Genomic DNA, 20,699 nt, shown 5'->3' with positions numbered 1-20,699 from the left:
ATTTCAGGTAGTTTCACCCTCTTGTCAAGTCTTTTAGATCAAAGGACATGAAAGAATAAATGAAACGCATGAAATCAAGTTTTTAAATGTACATGTGGTGTCTTTTGACACTTGATTTCGCTTTGAACTCATTCTACATGTAAGTTAAAGTACATGCTCTGTCTGTGATACTTCGATGGGATTCTTTTGACACTCTCTTAACATCATCTTTGACATCACTTCTTAACATTTGGACATGGGCAGCGATAGCAGCAAACATGATAATAATTTTTTTTTTTGAGAGTGGGAATTTTGGTCCAGTCAGTTTAATGCACTGAGTCTGAGCATTGCACATGTATGTACATGTATTGAACTATATTCACGAGCTAAGATTTCTAAAGCTAGCTTTCCAACAGATGCAGTACATGTATGTGAGCTATTTTACAGAGAAATGAAATGCTGAATTAATTGAAAACTTTGGTTTGAATTTTCAGCTATTAATTCCTGAACATCTGTGTGATGACATGTTAATAAATATTAATTTTCTTTTATTATGAAAATACAATATGCAGCTTCTGACTAGTGCTGGCAAGTAATGACATTAAAATTGTCAAGAAACAAGGCAAGGCAGCTCACAGATGGTACATGTGGAACACTCTTGGACGACATTCCAGCATACACCCATGATTTCTAGTATTTATTAACAAATTCAAGTATTAATACAGTGTCATTTTTACAGCATATGTCTTCATTCCTTGCAATTAATCCCAGATCATGGCTCTGGACCCTTATTCTCATTTCTCAGAGGATCTGTCTAGTGAACTGGAGGCCCTCCGTGCAATATTTGTGGGTGAGGGAGAATTTAAAGTTGAGGAGTTACCAAAAGATGGAGACTATTGCTGTGTGGTGCAAGTGCAACCAGAAGGTCTGGCTCAACTACAGCACTGCCCAGAAATCAATTCTGGACACTGTGGAGATGTTCAAAAAAGAGAACCAGAACACTGAGGAGAAGGAGGCATGTGATGCAGTGGAGAATGAGGAGCGAATGGAAGTAACAGAAGAATCACAGCAAGAACATGCTACACTACAAACAGAGAGGAGGCAGCGACCTTCATGCAGCCCCAATTACTTCTTTGCTATCCGCATCACCGATCCCGTCATCCGTAGGTGTGTCTAACGCATCCAGAATGCAGTCTGTGATGAGGAGCCACGTCTGGAGAACTGGCGCACTGACACTGCCCGTTTCCACCTCACACTGTGCACAACGGGCCTGGACGGCCAGGAGGATATGTCCAAGGCCATCCAAGTCCTCAAGGTGCTCCAGGGAGACATCTCCAGCCTCCTCTCCCTTGTCACCATGCTCAGGTTTCAAGGGTTGGACCAATTTCACGGCCGCATCCTGTACTCTGCTCCAGAGGAGTCCCCAGCTCTGGCTAAACTCTCCCAGATGCTACAGGTGGGGTTGGCTGAGGCAGGAATCAATTTAGCGGGCAATCGTCCCAAATTCAGCCCCCATATAACTCTCCTAAAGGTGGATTGGAGGGCAACTGATGCGTTTGACAACACACCCATACGCCTTGATCATTACCAACAATTCTCACAAGCATTTATTGGTGTACAACCCATAGATACCATCCACCTGTGCTCCATGATGGACCCTCCCCGGCCAGATGGGTTTTACTATTGCCTTGGTAGTATGGACATTCAGTCTGAACACTCAATCTAGCCTTGAAATGAAAGAACCGCTTTACTCACAACAATATTAAACTATATATTTTAAGTTTACCCTTGTCCTGTACTTTAATGAACAGGAATATTTAATTTCAAAGATGAGATTGCACCGGGGAGATGTAAATGAATTTTGGATTTTTTCCCTGCCCAAGGAGTATTTTTAGATGTAACTACCTCTGATAGGTCTCTTGCATAAATCATTCAAAAGCTATTCTAGCACACCAACAGTTTGATTTGTCAGCCTTAAGCTACTATAGTTGGATTTAGGGACCCGGAAAGGGTCACACAACATATAGTTGTCCTTCGAAACGTGCCATGGAGATTCTTGAGTCAAACCTTTGCAAATACAAACTTAAAGCAGTGTACTCAACAGCAAGGACACATTTACCAACTTGTCAGGAGTTGGCAAGCCGTTGTTTGTCTAGTTGTTTCCATTTATAAGTATGGTCTACTGAAGATGGTGTGACTACACCTACATGTAGACACGTTTTTTGAGAGGGAGGCATAATGACTCAGATCAACATTTCTCAATGATATATTTCACGGCAACAACAAGTCATCTAGCTGAGTGTGCATTGATTGTTAGATGCCACCAGATCTGCAAATATGCCCTGATGTATTCAGATTAAACCTCCATTTAAGTAATAATAAATCTGCATTTGTGTAGAGCTCAGCCTTTAGATCTCCCCACAGAATTCATTGCATATGTAGTGCCCTACATACATAAATGAGTAAAAATAGAAGATCATCTTTGTCTTCTTGTTTTGTTATTGATACCTATAGTTTCTTTTGGCTGTTGTCAATGATTTCACTTCTAGCAAGATCATTACAGATAACTAATACACTGTGTGTTAATCTAGAACATGCAAGATTATCCTTGGCTTGGAATATGATTCCTGTGATAATGCCCTCCAAACACTTGGGTAAGACATGTTACAGATATAAAGGCAAAAGCTGTGCGAGTCACTTGCAAAGTCTATACCTACTTCTGAAGTGAATAAATGTCTCATCTCTGCTGTCTTGACTACATATCAACTACTAAAGCAGTACAATTTTCTGTACCGTCCTGTGGAACAGAACTTTTTAAGAAAAGTGTGACGTCCTATCTTATCCAGTTGCTGGACGACAAGTCATTGGCAATGTTTTGCCTGTTTTTTTAACTCGATTCCATACTTTTGTTATGGTTTGTTTTTTTATTGCATCCTCTTTGTATTTTATTTCTTACTTAATCTTTCGTTTCAAATGTATGCATGTAAAGATCTCTGCAATTCAGCCTTTGGCTGCTATTGAGATTTTAATAATAAATCATGAATGAATAACTTATGGACTTGTCCCAAGTTCAACAGACAAACACAAGTATATTTAGAAATACAGTCCATCATAAAAAGTGACTGATTGATTAATACTCCTTTTGAATTTTTTTTTCTGGCAAGTGATCGTTTTGAAGATAGCAGTGAAAGAAGGCCATTTCTAATGACACCTCTAAAGATGCATTTTTTAAAAATTCTCATTGGCAGTTTGCCTTAGGTACCTGTCTTCACAATTTGAGCATAATGCACATATGATAGAGTACCTTTAATGAATTGTCATCGATGTCTGGGTATAAAAGTGCACCGTGCGGGGCAAGTTCCTGGTAGACCTGTTGCCAGCGAGTGGTGCCACGCCCGCATGGGCCGTAGTTGAATAGCCAGTGGCAGTACTTGTGAGTAAAGCAACTTACCAAGAAAATAAGTTGATGTAATTACTTCGGATATGTTTATGAGAAGGGACTCCATCCACAGGTTGTTAAACTTGTTGTCATACCCCACTCGGATAAGTTTTAACACCTCCCAGGTGCGGACATTAAAGGCTTTCAAAAGAGCAGAAGTACGAGCTGTGACAGACTATGGAATGGATCTAATATGGAAGAATAATCAATAAGCTATTAAACTTATAAGGAGGGAGATTAATTGAAAATGTTTCTACAAAACCTAAACAATGTAAAAAAACAATGAGTAAAACGAAGGAAAAGCAATCAAATTGTTCTCAGAGATTTGATATATTTGGCATAATATTAATACACATATTTTCACTGGTATTTTTAATGCATAAATATAGGTGAAATACTGTAGTGAAAGTACGATGAAGTTTAGTTTAAAAGATTAGTCAATTTAGGGGAGTCCCCCAGTGAGTCATGTGGACAGCGCGTGCAGCGTTGTGATTGGCTGCATGCTGTCCACATCCTCGCTAACTTCTGAGAAGTGCACAGCGTGTAGAATGACTAGACCAAATCATTTTAACGGTGCTGCTTTAGCTTGGATTTGAATACATCCTGTGAAGAACTATTTACAACAGGTAGATTGTTCCAGTCTTTTATAGGGGAAACAAAAAATGAGTCCTGGAATGCTTTAGACTTATGACGAATTTGTAGAAATTTTTGATCATTCCCCCTAGTTCTCCTGGTGTTAGGCTGGATAAACTAGGTTAACATCAACCAATCCGTATTTCATCTAGTCGAGCACACAAAGTCTCTGGTTTCTCCTTCTTGACCGGAAAGTTTCCCAACCCAGCTTATTTAGGGTACTGGTTACGGAGCTCTCGACCCTACTGTTGTTGTTGGTACAAAATCTGGCAGCCTGCTGTTGGATTCTTTCCAATGATGGTATACTGGTTTTAGCTCTACTAAAACCAGAATCCCACGCAGCCGTTGCATACTCAAGCACATGTCTCTATGGAGTTCCATATCTGCCGTCGCCTGTCGTCTGCCTTTTGCTTTTTGTTGTGTCCCAATTCTGCCATTTACCAGTTCCAAACATGCTATTTTCTGTCACCCGCCGTGCGTTGCCTGTCGTGCATTAGCCCCACTAGTGTGGCAAGGACTCTCACTCCCGATCCAATCCTTATAGGACCTGCAAAAGCCGGGGTTTAACAAACGACAATGTGATGATTCCATTCACTTCTAAGGATCTTTTCCCAATAAGGCAAGTACAAATCCCACCTGCAATACTAGTCCCATAATTAATGCCAATAATGCTAGACTACCCCTGCCCCTTGACAAGAAAATGTCACCTGTCTGAGAATTCAACCAAGTGTTTTTTGGGGGAAAAGCATTTTCAGCATAGCAAAAATGTTCAGGCCAACTTATCCACAGTCTAATTCTAATTTGCATACTTTACAAATGTGCCAACTTGTTTTCATCAAATCCTAGAAAGAAATCTGCCAAGCGATACAGATGTTCCATTTTGTCCTCTCAATTTCACTTTGAAATACAGAAATACTAGACAGTGCTGTGGATAACAAACTGTTTATTAAATGTATTGTTAGGGGGCAATTACCACTTGGTTTAAGTTTCAGAAAGTGTGACGTGTTGGTTTTTGTGGGTGTGGTTGCCACGGTGGACAGACTGATGAGAACAGGTTGTCCAGCATATCAGCAGTATTTATGGGGCTAACAAGTAACGTTACTGTTTAAAAGACTTCTGTGAGTCTACCTGCAACTCAAGTCATGTCTAATTTGGGGTATACAGCAGATTTCATCATAGGTATACCCGCCCTCAAAAAAATATTGAGTCAGTTCGTCTCTTATGAAAACTATTAAGGAATCAAACATTGTAATTAATTTGTTATCTACATTCCGTTCTGTGGGATATCGTGCACGGACAGACAGAAATATTACATAGGCTATAGACCTAAAGTCAGGCCATTAATGAGTAAAGCTAAGTCTAGAGTAACTAAGTTATCGAGAAAAACAATCTACCCTAACAAAAGTTTATTTTGTTAATTCATTTATGTAACAAAAAATGGTATTTCATATACACGTCACTTGATCGATGTCAGGATATTATTTCTTCTTGCGTTTGGATAGCCGCTCATTCTTGCGTAAGGTTAAATAAATATATTTGTGGGGTTAGGCCAAGTCAATCCTATCTCCGATCAGGCCAGTCTGCTGGTCCGCCTCAAAAAGGTGTCAGTGGTCCCGCCACACTATATGGCAGTTGACGTGTTCACATGGAAAACCCTGTCTTTGGGGTAATTTGTAGGGAACAGAAAAGATTCAAAGTGAACAGAGATCACACACATTATTACATTTTACAGCTCATTGCTTACTTTCCATGAAAACTATTTCAAAATGAATATTAACAGGATAAACATGCTGCGTCAGACGGACAACTGATCATGTACAAATGTGGAAACTCCAATTTGAATGTGACCCACCAGTGAACTCTCCATTCCATTTCATTTTTACCTTGTGGCCTTTGAGGTCTCATAAATGGAAAAGTACATTTAGGTACATGTGTAAATTGTTTTGTGACCGTAACATGCCCAAGTGGAATGTTTTCCCTGTCTGCTAGGCTCAGTGGGACTTAAAGGAATGATCATTTCCAAATTCCCTTTTACTTTTGTTAGTGCATCTAAACCTAAAATCCCCTACGGATGAAATGGTTCAATTCCCATTTTCAACAATTGAATTGAAATTATTGGGTTTTTGAGGCAAGGCAAAGTAAATTTGACTTGTTCCACACTCGGGCAAGGTTTTAAAACTTAGGCAAGTCCCAACACTCTGTTGGTTGAAGAGTTATTAAATGCAACCACTCACATCCATGAACAGATTCATTTAGACATTAATATATTCTTTTTTTTTGTTTCCACTCTTATTTTCTTTCTAATATATATTTTTTTATTTACTAAATAAATCATATAATATGCCCTTTTCCCTGCATTTTTTAAAAATAATTTCCATTTTTTTAATGTGTATATCATTTTGCATGCATAAGCTGCTCAAAATTTCACGTATTTTTAATGTCTTAAACCATTTATTGTAAATACAAAACTAAGTTTTACTGACTGTTTGTAATTTAATATTCTACAACCTGATGTGGGGCTGCAGATCTATGGATGTCGATGATTATTTGCTTTTGATGCTTCTGGTAATGGCTTCTCATTCTAGTCACTGAATTGATCAATGTGGATACTTCTCTATCGCCAGCATTAAGTAAGTTCTTGACCAGGTAAATTGTAAAGTAGGCCCCATGTATAATTATGAGTGCTGTTGTCATTAATAGTTCTCAGATCTCTATCATTTATTCTTACCGTAGGGAGGGAGTCATGATTCCCAAATCCTAGCAATCCATATACGACGAAAGACATGTGCATACTCAATCTGTTTTCAGAATGTAGGTAAACGTACACGTACCTTTTAAGTGCTTGACCAAACACTAGAGACTGCCAGGAATAGGCTTACATTAGGAATCTTGAGTCTTCATTTCCTTCATCTACATCACAACTCAGGTGATGCAGTACGTTCATCTGATGATGTCGGCTGATGTCAACTGCATCGTTTCTACAGAAAAATAAAGAATTGAAGAACTTACACCAACTACTAACTTTCACATTAAACCAAACTGTTATGCTTGCGAACTTGAAACTGCCACCTTAAATTTCACTGAACGATCACTGCAACTACTTTGTACCCATCGTTACTTTGAGATCATGTCTCCCAGGAGCAGGAAATGGTTTCTTCACCTTCATAGATGATTCTGTGATGATTCCTACCACTTTCTTTGATTTGGAGAAATTCCCTGTTAGATTTAGCAATACCCATAACATCACTGATAAAAATAATTTTCATGGAGTTCATTGTCAGACACCGACTGTCCATTGTTTGTCTAGATTTGCTCAAACCATTGAGGAAAATGGAACATCAATACAGGTCGAGTTGTGCTGTTTTGCTTTCCTTCCATGCTCCAATTATCTTGAAATTAAGGATATTTGGGGGATGTAATTTGTGTGATCTTATTAAAAGTGAAAGTGGCCCTCAAGGTATGTTGTTCCCAATGCTTACACATCAAATTTGCTGGAACTTTAACCTTTCATATTTCTGTGTAAATTCATCGCGGAAAATTTAGGATAGAATGCTTCTGTGAAATGTCATTAATTAACTCTTCAAGTCAACCTGTATCTTTGTTTTACAAAGTGACCAACACTCGGGCAAAAGCAATGAGTTGAGTGCGTTCTGTAGTTTGCACACTGCAACAAATGACATGTTTCCCACACAATCAATATATATATATAAAGAAAGGAGTATAAGATATCAAATGCAAAAAAAAAAGATTTATGGGAATGATTTCCACATAAACAATCTGCTGACCACATATGAGAAATTTAAGCTTCAGGCCCACTCTTAGGGGATTTGAATTGTTAATTACGGTCAGGGCCAGGCAATATCTAATGTTTGCAGTAACAGCACTGCAGATACATATCTCTTTTGTGAATTTGTGAGGTTCTGGAGAGAACCTGATTATGTTTTGGGCAGCACAGCCTGTCGTAGCTCTGGAGGACTTTTGCTTGATCCTGACTGTGATGCAGTGTGGAGGCTTGAAGGATGTCACTCTGCAGGCAAAGTGCAGATTGGGTGGCAATGCTGGTGAGGTAGGTAGGTTGCCAAGGGTAAAGGTGACCCATAGGCTATATAGGGGTGCAGTGTCCCAATTCAAGGAAAATTCTCCGCCAGGCCGAGCCGCACAAAAAGTACCCCCAGAGATTGAGATTGTTTCGAAAAGAGGGGTCTGTTTGGGCCAAGAAGTGGTGAAATTGTGTCAGTATGGTCCAGGATCATCTCTGTAGATTCAGGGGCACCCATCTGGGGGCAAAGCAGACAAAAATGGGATTGAAAATTAGTCAGAAGAGCCCCAGGAAGGTGAGGGATGTCATTTGAAAAATGGCCGTTGGGAGGGCTTGGCAACATTCACGTTTTGGGGGGGGAGTTTGTTTTGGGCGGATAATTAAAAAATTCATTGGTTAATCTACTAAAAATTGAAAATCAAATGAAATCTGAAGGACCAAGCAACACATTGTTTTTTGTTTGAGAGCCCTCAGGGACTTCAGTTGCCTGCCATGGGGCTCCAATTTTGGTTGATTTTACACTATTTTCGATGGAGCTTGAATTGGTTCAGTGCACCCATAGGGCAGGGTGATAGAACTAGTGGCCCTAATCTGACCTTGGGTATAGGAGACCCTCTGGTCTGGTTGTGGGTCTAGGATGTTTAGTCAACTTGGCTAATCTTGTATCCTTTGTCCCTCGATGTGAGGATCAGGTTATGGAGTTCTTGGGATGCTCTTCATCACAGATGCTGTAGGGGCAGCGTATAATGTCCCCCAGGTGAATGGTACACCAGCCACAATGTGTCATTCTGCTTTCTGGAGACACTGACATCAATTGATGCTATGTTGCTCTCTTGCTCCATGGTGAAGGGGATTCAGACAAGGCCGATTTTCACACAGTAAATGCAGCAAAGCTGTTAAAATTAGGATTCTCTCCATGCCGATCTAATATGAATCTGACAAAAACAAAAAAACAAGAAACGTGTGACACGATCAATCAAAATGAGTTCCTTGTTGACACTGCTCAATTTATTGACTTTTTTATACATTTGAAAACTATGCAGCGTCAACTTCAATTTAAAAGCTGTAGTTACTATGACCTGGTGAAGATCAGGATATACTTTTGGTGATTTTTTTTCCATTTACAAGTAAGTTGGCCTGATTATCGATTACAAAGTAAGCCAATTTAGCTGTATGTGTGCATGACCTTAAGCTTTTCTTTCATTTGTTCCCAAATTCAATACATTTGATTTCAATTGAGAAGATTAAATTCAGTTATGTAATTGGAATCACACACAAGCAATAGGGGTGATTCACAATAGTGTGCCGCCCAGTTTGCAACGCATTGGCCACCACAATGCACAAAATCTGTTGACCCTTTCCAAATGCTCGTATTAATAGCCATGATCTTAAGCTTTTCACGATGACTAAGCCCACATACATTTACCATTTAAGCTAGTACTTTAATAGCTTTTAGTACCTGTAGCCTAGTTACAGCCCAGGGTAAAATACCACGTTCATAGTTATGGTCTAAATTCTGTTAATGAGGTACGTTTTCTTGGCGCTGCTTTAATTAATAGAAAATGATTTTCTACTAACACAGGATTTGGTATTTAACAAGGCTCTCTTTATACGAAGCTGTCTCATCAGTAAAATTTGGTCTAGAGAAGTTAACCCCAGATAAACAACTAATAAAGCATGCTTATGGTTATTTACCCTCAACAGGTCTATACATGTACATATATTTAACAAGACCCAAGTTTTAATGACCTGCAACATGTATTGGGTTTGCTGAAGATCAAGCTCCTAGTGATAAATAGATTATTAATTCAAAGAATATTTCATACTGGTTTTGGTTCACTGCATATAACGACTGACATTTCTCAGGAACATAAAATGGAGAAAAAAGTTGATTTAACCAAGGCTTTTTACTTTCCGAATTAAACACTTCGAAGTGACATGAAATCACGAGTGAAAATCATTTAATTCCTACACTTAATCCAAAGACAAAATCAAGGCAATGCAAGTGTCAGAAATTTAACAAAAAAGCTGTCAACCTAAATTGCTTGTTACATACACACTTGCACTCATATTTAAATTTAAGGACTCGGCAGAGTCCTATATCATAATATCGATTGATTCCAAAAAGCTTTATTGCAGCCTTAATGCCTTTTATAACCCACCTAATTCTTTTCTTAATTCTTCCTTCAGAATTCTCCACTTTTTTCTATTCTGATCTTAGCCTATAAATAATTATTTCATCCTGTTTCATTTTTATCTAATTTCATTAGTCTTGATGGTTTTACTTTATTCATTTTATTTCTGCTACTTCATTTTATTATTTGTTTTATTTCTTTATGTACTGGAATGATTAAACCTTTTTTAACATGTACATTTAGATATATTTATTTTAAATGTGTTTTTGTATGGTCAGTAGCATAGGAAATCGAGGCTCTTAGGTCAGTTATTAAGTCAACTTTTCATCTCCCGGCATCTGCTGCTGGCCTTGTGTATATCTTACATGTACATGTATTGTCTGTCTTGTGCATTAATAATAAAGAGTTGTGTATTTCTGTCCCTTGACAAAGAGAACAAAATTATAAATCAGTTGAAACAGCAACACATACCAGTAACTTTACCATTTTCAAATTCTATGTCGCTGAAATCAATCAAACTACATTTGATTTAAATCCTATTGAAATTGGTGATTTACAAGTATGTAGATCAAGGTTGAGCATTTGGAAAGATGGACACTTAGTGTTAGATTATTCATTTTGGGCATATCTAAAAAACAATCATGACAAATGACTCATTTTGCGTAATCGTGTCACACAGCAACGTACATTATGCTATCAAACCAGACCAAATCCAGACACAAAATACTCCATGAAACAGGAAATATGACCAAGAAAAAGCCAGACATGAAAGATGGACAAGAGGACATGACATAAGCAAGAGTTTCCCTACGAGGAGGCAAAGAGGAGAACATGTTAGAAGGGCTTTGGTTAAGAAGGCATGCAACACTGTTCCAACATTGTTTCAATGCCAAAATGACACTGTGACGTCATTTCAGGATCATTTCAGCATTGGTCCAACTTTGAAAAAATGTCCTGTGCCCACAGGTGAGGTAGTGGGGTATGGGTGAGGAGTCATCCTTTTCCTCTCCATAATCAAAATTGCAAACACCTTTTACTTTGATTGGGGGCTAGGTACAGGCACACATTCCAAAGATTTGAAAGTATCTGAGTAACTTCTTGTCTTTTTCAAGCTGTACGTGCAGTGATAGGAGAGGGACGCTTTACACATAAAGAAATTAAACCAAGGAAGGAAAATGAATGGCCCCTTCTGATAAGTGTGTTGGGATAAGCAGGGTAAGGAGTTGAGGGAAAGAAAAGAAGAAAAGAAGGGGAAAAAAGACGTAAGAGACAGACTAGAGAAGAAGGTACACGACGTTGTTCCAACATTGTTTCAGTACTGAAATGACACTGTGACGTCATTCCAGAACCATTTCAGTTTTGAATCAACATTGGAAAAATGTCCTGTGCCCACTGGGTAAGCAGTCGTTCATATACAGTATCTCACCAATTTGTGGAACAAAAATATCTTTTTTTAAAGGGGTTGCGCACTGCACCTACATGTATGTCCATATCGATCCTTTGAAGTTTCAAAAATTTGGAAAGTATTTGGTGCAAAGTAAATTTTTATCTGTTCACACTGTATGCGCTGCAGGAGGGGATGGAAGCCATATACACTCAGGGAAATGGTGAGAAAAATAGAAGGGCCCTTAGGGAGGATTAGGTTAGGTATGTTAGGATTAGGAGGGTTTCAAGTAAGAGGGGTTGGCCCAGCGGGCACAGGACATTGTCCCAATATTGTTTAAATGACAAAATGACACTGTGATGTCATTTCAGCATCATTTCACCATGGAATCAACACTGAAACATGTCCTGTGCCTACTGAAGTCGTAAGTGGGGCTGGGTAAGAGAGTCATCGATTTTTTTACCATTATCAAGAGCATCAAACTTTTGCGCTGGGAGGGATTGCAAATTTGGGCAATATCAAGCAGAAAAATAACCATTGCTTTCAATTTCATTATTTGTACACATGCTAGGAAGGGGACAGAGCTATACGAGACTCTTGAAAATGGTAAGATAAATGAATGACCACTTTGGGAGGATTAGGTTAGCGATGTTAGGGTTAGCAAGGTTAGGGAAAGGGATGGCAAAAGGAAGTGGAAAAGGAAATGGCAAAGTAAGGGGCTCGATAAAGAGAAGAGACCAAGAGCCTGACAGACTACAGGGATAAAATCAACAGAAAAACTAACAAGACAACCATGAGAAAGTAGGAGAGAAACTAGACTGCAGAAAGTAAAAGACCTAACTCATTCTGCATCACCCAACATCACCCAGCACACAGACATTAGTCTCACAAGGGCAGGGACGACCACTTCCCTGGGGTACTAAAGAAATTGCTACCCTGCTACCCTACCTATTCTGCATCACCCAACATTACCCAGGACACAGACATTGGTCTCACAAGGGCAGGGACGACCACTTCCCCGGGGTACTAAAGAAATTGCTATTCTGCATCACCCAACATCACCCAGCACACAGACACTGGTCTAACAAACACCCCAAAACACCGGACAGAAAATATACAAACACAAAACAGACATACACAAAACAATTTAGACAAAACAAACAAATAATAACGCAGGTGACAGGTAACAAAGTAAGACAAATAAAGAAAATACAACTGAACAAGACATTAAACACAAAAACACAAACAGATTCAAAACAAACATGAGTCAACAAGGCAGACAACTAAGCAACAAAGACCAACATGAAGGAAAACAAAAACAAACACTCCAAAACACCAGACAAAAAAATACAAACAAAAAGCAGACATACACAAAACAATTCAGACAAAACAAACAAACAATAACACAGGTGACAGGTATCAAACAACTAAGACAAAGAAACTACAAAGGAACAAGACATTAAACACAAACACACAAATACAAAAACAAACATGAAACAAGGCAAACGACAAGCAACAAAGACCAACATGACGAAAAACAAAAACAAACAATGGAAAACACCAGACAGAAAAAATAAAAAAAAAACCAGACAGAGGAAAGAAAGAAAGGACGAAAGAAAGGAAGGAAGAAAAGACAAAAGAAAGGACGAACAAAAAGACGAAAGGGCGAAAGAAAAGACGACAGAAAGGACGACAGACAGGATGACAGACAGGACGACAGACAGGAAGACAGACAGAAAATCACGACAGACAGGAAGACAGACAGACAAGACAGAGAGACAGACAAAGAACAGACAGGACAGACAAGACAGACAGGACAGACGGACAGGACAGACAGGAAGAAAGACAGGGCAGACAGGACAGACAGGACAGACAGGAAGAGAGACAGACAGGACAGACAGACAGGAAGAAAGAAAGACAGACAGGACAGACAAGACAGACAGGACAGAAAGGACAGACCGACAGGACAGACAGGAAGAAAGACAGGACAGACAGGACAGACAGGAAGAAAGACAGGACAGACAGGAAGAGAGACAGACAGGACAGACAGACAGGAAAAAAGAAAGACAGATGGGACAGACAAGACAGACAGGACAGCCAGGACAGACAGGACAGACGAACAGGACAGACAGGAAGAAAGACAGGACAGACAGGAAGAGAGAAAGAAAGGACAGACCGACAGGAAAAAAGAAAGACAGACATGACAGACAAGGCAGACAGGACAGACGGACAGCACAGACAGGAAGAAAGACAGGACAGACAGGAAGAGAGACAGACAGGACAGACGGACAGGAAAAAAGAAAGACAGACGGGACAGACAGGACAGACGGACAGGACAGACAGGACAGACAGGACAGACAAGACAGACAGGACAAACAGGACAGACAGGACAGACGGACAGGACAGACAGGACAGACGGACAGGACAGACAGGAAGAGAGACAGGACAGACAGGACAGACAGGGAGACAGAAAGACAGACAGGACAGACAAGACAGACAGGACAGACAGGACAGACAGACAGGACAGACAGGACAGACGGACAGGACAGACGGACAGGACAGACAGGACTGACAGGACATACAGGACTGACAGGACAGACAGACAGGAAAAAAGAAAGACAGGACACAAAGACAGGAAAAAAGAAAGACAGGACAGACAGGACAGACAAGACAAACAGGACAGACAGGACAGACGGACAGGACAGACAGGACAGACAGGAAGAGAGACAGACAGGACAGACAGACAGGAAAAAACAAAGACAGAGAGGACAGAGAGGACAGACAGACAGGAAAAAAGACAGACAGGACAGACAGGAAGAAAGACAGGACAGACAGGAAGAGAGACAGACAGGACAGACAGGAAAAAAGAAAGACAGACAGGACAGACAGGAAGAAAGACAGGACAGACAGGACAGACAGGACAGACGGACAGGACAGACAGGACAGACAGGACAGACAGGACTGACAGGACAGACAGGACTGACAGGACAGACAGACAGAAAAAAAAAAGACAGGACAGACAGGACAGACAAGACAGACAGGGCAGACGGACAGGACAGACAGGAAGAAAGACAGGACAGACGGGACAGACAGTAAAAGAGACAGACAGGACAGACAGACAGGAAAAAAAAAAGAAAGACAGGCCAGACACGACAGACAGAAAGGAAACAAGACAGACAGGACAGACAGGATAGACAAGACAGACAGGACAGATGGACAGGACAGACAGGACAGACAAGACAAACAGGACAGACGGACAGGACAGACAGGACAAACAGGACAGACAGGACACACGGACAGGACAGACAGGAAGAGAGACAGGACAGACATGACAGACAGGGAGACAGAAAGACAGACAGGACAGACAAAACAGACAGCACAGACAGGACAGACGGACAGGACAGACAAAACAGACGGACAAGACAGACAGGACTGACAGGACAGACAGGGAGACAGAAAGACAGACAGGACAGACAAAACAGACAGGACAGACAGGACAAACAGGACAGACGGACAGGACAGACAGGACAGACGGACAAGACAGACAGGACTGACAGGACTGACAGACAGGAAAAAAGAAAGACAGGACAGACAAGACAGACAGGACGGACAGGACAGACAAACAGGACAGACAAGAGAGACAGGACAGACAGGAAGAGAGACAGGACAGACAGGACAGACAGACAGGGAGACAGAAAGACAGACAGGACAGACAGGACAGACGGACAGGACAGACAGGACAGACAGGACTGACAGGACAGACAGACAGGAAAAAAAAAGACAGGACAGACAGGACAGACAAGACAGACAAGACAGACAGGACAGAAAGGACAGACGAACAGGACAGACAGGAAGAAAGACAGGACAGACAGGACAGACAGGAAGAAAGACAGGACAGACAGGAAGAGAGACAGACAGGACAGACAGACAGGAAAAAAGAAAGACAGATGGGACAGACAAGACAGACAGGACAGCCAGGACAGACAGGACAGACGAACAGGACAGACAGGAAGAAAGACAGGACAGACAGGAAGAGAGAAAGAAAGGACAGACCGACAAGAAAAAAGAAAGACAGACATGACAGACAAGGCAGACAGGACAGACGGACAGCACAGACAGGAAGAAAGACAGGACAGACAGGAAGAGAGACAGACAGGACAGACGGACAGGAAAAAAGAAAGACAGACGGGACAGACAGGACAGACGGACAGGACAGACAGGACAGACAGGACAGACAAGACAGACAGGACAAACAGGACAGACAGGACAGACGGACAGGACAGACAGGACAGACGGACAGGACAGACAGGAAGAGAGACAGGACAGACAGGACAGACAGGGAGACAGAAAGACAGACAGGACAGACAAGACAGACAGGACAGACAGGACAGACAGACAGGACAGACAGGACAGACGGACAGGACAGACGGACAGGACAGACAGGACTGACAGGACAGACAGGACTGACAGGACAGACAGACAGGAAAAAAGAAAGACAGGACACATAGACAGGAAAAAAGAAAGACAGGACAGACAGGACAGACAAGACAAACAGGACAGACAGGACAGACGGACAGGACAGACAGGACAGACAGGAAGAGAGACAGACAGGACAGACAGACAGGAAAAAACAAAGACAGAGAGGACAGAGAGGACAGACAGACAGGAAAAAAGACAGACAGGACAGACAGGAAGAAAGACAGGACAGACAGGAAGAGAGACAGACAGGACAGACAGGAAAAAAGAAAGACAGACAGGACAGAGAGGAAGAAAGACAGGACAGACAGGACAGACAGGACAGACGGACAGGACAGACAGGACAGACAGGACTGACAGGACAGACAGGACTGACAGGACAGACAGACAGAAAAAAAAAAGACAGGACAGACAGGACAGACAGGACAGACAAGACAGACAGGACAGACGGACAGGACAGACAGGTAGAAAGACAGGACGGACGGGACAGACAGTAAGAGAGACAGACAGGACAGACAGACAGGAAAAAACAAAGAAAGACAGGACAGACAGGACAGACAGACAGGACTGACAGGACAGACAGACAGGAAAAAAGAAAGACAGGACAGACAAGACAGACAGGACGGACAGGACAGACAAACAGGACAGACAAGACAGACAGGACAGACAGGAAGAGAGACAGGACAGACAGGACAGACAGACAGGGAGACAGAAAGACAGAAGGGACAGACAGGACAGACGGACAGGACAGACAGGACAGACAGGACTGACAGGACAGACAGACAGGAAAAAAAAAGACAGGACAGACAGGACAGACAAGACAGACAGGACAGACAGGACAGACAGGACAGACGAACAGGACAGACAGGACAGACGGACAGGACAGACAGGACTGACAGGACAGACAGGACTGACAGGACAGACAGGACTGACAGGACAGAAAGGACTGACAGGACAGACAGGACTGACAGGACAGACAGACAGACAGGACAGACGGACAGGACAGACAGGAAGAGAGACAGGACAGACAGGACAGACAGACAGGGAGAAAGAAAGACAAACAGGACAGACAGGATAGACAAGACAGACAGGACAGATGGACAGGACAGACAGGACAGACAAGACAAACAGGACAGACGGACAGGACAGACAGGACAGACAGGACACACGGACAGGACAGACAGGAAGAGAGACAGGACAGACATGACAGACAGGGAGACAGAAAGACAGACAGGACAGACAAAACAGACAGCACAGACAGGACAGACGGACAGGACAGACAAAACAGACGGACAAGACAGACAGGACTGACAGGACAGACAGGGAGACAGAAAGACAGACAGGACAGACAAAACAGACAGGACAGACAGGACAAACAGGACAGACGGACAGGACAGACAGGACAGACGGACAGGACAGACAGGACTGACAGGACAGACAGACAGGAAAAAAGAAAGACAGGACAGACAAGACAGACACGACGGACAGGACAGACAAACAGGACAGACAAGACAGACAGGACAGACAGGAAGAGAGACAGGACAGACAGGACAGACAGACAGGGAGACAGAAAGACAGAAGGGACAGACAGGACAGACGGACAGGACAGACAGGACAGACAGGACTGACAGGACAGACAGACAGGAAAAAAAAAGACAGGACAGACAGGACAGACAAGACAGACAGGACAGACAGGACAGACAGGACAGACGAACAGGACAGACAGGACAGACGGACAGGACAGACAGGACTGACAGGACAGACAGGACTGACAGGACAGACAGGACTGACAGGACAGACAGGACTGACAGGACAGACAGGACTGACAGGACAGACAGACAGGACAGACAAGACAGACAGGACAGACGGACAGGACAGACAGGAAGAGAGACAGGACAGACAGGACAGACAGACAGGGAGAAAGAAAGACAAACAGGACAGACAAGACAGACAGGACAGACGGACAGGACAGACAGGACAGACAGGACAGACAGGACAGACAAGACAGACAGGACAGACAGGACAGACAGGACAGACAGGACTGACAGGACAGACAGGACTGACAGGACAGACAGACAGGAAAAAAAAAAGACAGGACAGACAGGACAGACAAGACAGACAGGACAGACGAACAGGACAGACAGGACAGACGGACAGGACAGACAGGACTGACAGGAAAGACAGGACTGACAGGAGAGACAGACAGGACAGACAAGACAGACAGGACAGACGGACAGGACACACAGGAAGAGAGACAGGACAGACAGGACAGACAGACAGGGAGAAAGAAAGACAGACAGGACAGACAAGACAGACAGGACAGACAAGACAGACAGGACAGACGGACAGGACAGACAGGACAGACAAGACAGACAGGACAGACGGACAGGACAGACAGGACTGACAGGACAGACAGGACTGACAGGACAGACAGGACTGACAGGACAGACAGACAGGACAGACAAGACAGACAGGACAGACAAGACAGACAGGACAGACAGGAAGAGAGACAGGACAGACAGACAGGGAGAAAGAAAGACAGACAGGACAGACAAGACAGACAGGACAGACAAGACAGACAGGACAGACAGACAGGACAGACAGGACAGACAAGACAGACAGGACAGACGGACAGGACAGACAGGACTGACAGGACAGACAGGACTGACAGGACAGACAGGACTGACAGGACAGACAGACAGGACAGACAAGACAGACAGGACAGACAAGACAGACAGGACAGACAGGAAGAGAGACAGGACAGACAGACAGGGAGAAAGAAAGACACACAGGACAGACAAGACAGACAGGACAGACAAGACAGACAGGAGAGACGGACAGGACAGACGGACAGGACAGACAGGACAGACAGGACAGACAGGACTGACAGGACAGACAGACAGGGAAAAAGAAAGACAGGACAGACAGGACAGACAAGACAGACAGGACAGACAGGACAGACGGACAGGACAGACAGGACAGACAGGACAGACGGACAGGACAGACGGACAGGACTGACAGGACAGACAGGACTGACAGGACAGACAGACAGGACAGACAAGACAGACAGGACAGACAGGAAGAGAGACAGGACAGACAGGACAGACAGACAGGGAAAAAGAAAGACAGACAGGACAGACAAGACAGACAGGACAGACAAGACAGACAGGACAGACGGACAGACAGGACAGACAGGACAGACAGGACTGACAGGACAGACAGGACTGACAGGACAGACAGGACTGACAGGACAGACAGGACTGACAGGACAGACAGGACAGACGGACAGGACAGACAGGAAGAGAGACAGGACAGACAGGACAGACAGACAAGGAGAAAGAAAGACAGACAGGACAGACAAGACAGACAGGACAGACAAGACAGACAGGACAGACGGACAGGACAGACAGGACAGACAGGACAGACAGGACTGACAGGACAGACAGACAGGGAAAAAGAAAGACAGGACAGACAGGACAGACAAGACACACAGGACAGACAGGACAGACAGGACAGACAGGACAGACGGACAGGACAGACAGGACAGACGGACAGGACAGACAGGACTGACAGGACTGACAGGACAGACAGGACAGACAGCACAGACAGGACAGACGGACAGGACAGACAAAACAGACGGACAAGACAGACAGGACTGACAGGACAGACAGGGAGACAGAACGACAGACAGGACAGACAAAACAGACAGGACAAACAGGACAGACGGACAGGACAGACAGGACAGACGGACAGGACAGACAGGACTGACAGGACTGACAGGACAGACAGACAGGAAAAAAGAAAGACAGGACAGACAGGACAGACAGGACGGACAGGACAGACAAACAGGACAGACAAGACAGACAGGACAGACGGACAGGACAGACAGGAAGAGAGACAGGACAGACAGGACAGACAGACAGGGAGACAGAAGGGACAGACAGGACAGACGGACAGGACAGACAGGACAGACGGACAGGACAGACAGGACAGACAGGACTGACAGGACAGACAGACAGGAAAAAAAAAGACAGGACAGACAGGACAGACAAGACAGACAGGACAGACAGGACAGACAGGACAGACGAACAGGACAGACAGGACAGACGAACAGGACAGACAGGACTGACAGGACAGACAGACAGGACAGACAAGACAGACAGGACTGACAGGACAGACAGACAGGACAGACAAGACAGACAGGACAGACGGACAGGACAGACAGGACAGACAGGACTGACAGGACAGACAAGACAGACAGGACGGACAGGACAGACAGACAGGACAGACAAGACAGACAGGACAGACGGACAGGACAGACAGGAAGAGAGACAGGACAGACAGGACAGACAGACAGGGAGAAAGAAAGACAGACAGGACAGACAAGACAGACAGGACAGACAAGACAGACAGGACAGACGGACAGACAGGACAGACAGGACAGACAGGACTGACAGGACAGACAGGACTGACAGGACAGACAGGACTGACAGGACAGACAGGACTGACAGGACAGACAGGACAGACGGACAGGACAGACAGGAAGAGAGACAGGACAGACAGGACAGACAGACAAGGAGAAAGAAAGACAGACAGGACAGACAAGACAGACAG

General features: G+C 43.4%; 2 protein-coding genes across 3 annotated transcripts in view; one reads left to right on the top strand and one right to left on the bottom strand.

Annotated features, from left to right (window-relative positions):
- The first annotated feature begins 955 nt into the window (after window positions 1–955).
- On the top strand, window positions 956–1,705 carry LOC147795583 (A-kinase anchor protein 7-like). Its single transcript, XM_087131609.1, has 2 exons — window positions 956–1,030; window positions 1,166–1,705. Exons 1-2 carry the CDS (start codon window positions 956–958, stop codon window positions 1,703–1,705), a joined length of 615 nt encoding a protein of 204 aa, XP_086987735.1.
- Window positions 1,706–8,241: 6,536 nt separating this feature from the next.
- LOC147795582 (uncharacterized) overlaps window positions 8,242–20,699 on the bottom strand; it is a 32,892-nt gene continuing 20,434 nt past the window's right edge. Inside the window, exons 3-4 of one of the 2 annotated variants that reach the window (XR_015423743.1) lie at window positions 8,687–9,025; window positions 8,242–8,328 (exon numbers count right to left, since the gene is read on the bottom strand). Coding sequence is in view for 1 of the 2 variants with exons in the window: in XM_087131637.1 (XP_086987763.1) it covers window positions 8,962–9,025 (64 nt within the window). In the remaining variant the exon portion in view is untranslated. Of the gene's footprint in view, window positions 9,026–20,699 lie in introns of both variants that reach the window. The other variant, XM_087131637.1, reaches the window with a different exon arrangement.

Source organism: Acanthaster planci, unplaced genomic scaffold (assembly GCF_054643075.1).
Source record: "Acanthaster planci isolate LZ-2023a unplaced genomic scaffold, COTS_SCS Contig4, whole genome shotgun sequence".
NCBI lineage: Eukaryota > Metazoa > Echinodermata > Asteroidea > Valvatida > Acanthasteridae > Acanthaster > Acanthaster planci.
This window is presented reverse-complemented; position numbering and strand designations above follow the sequence as displayed.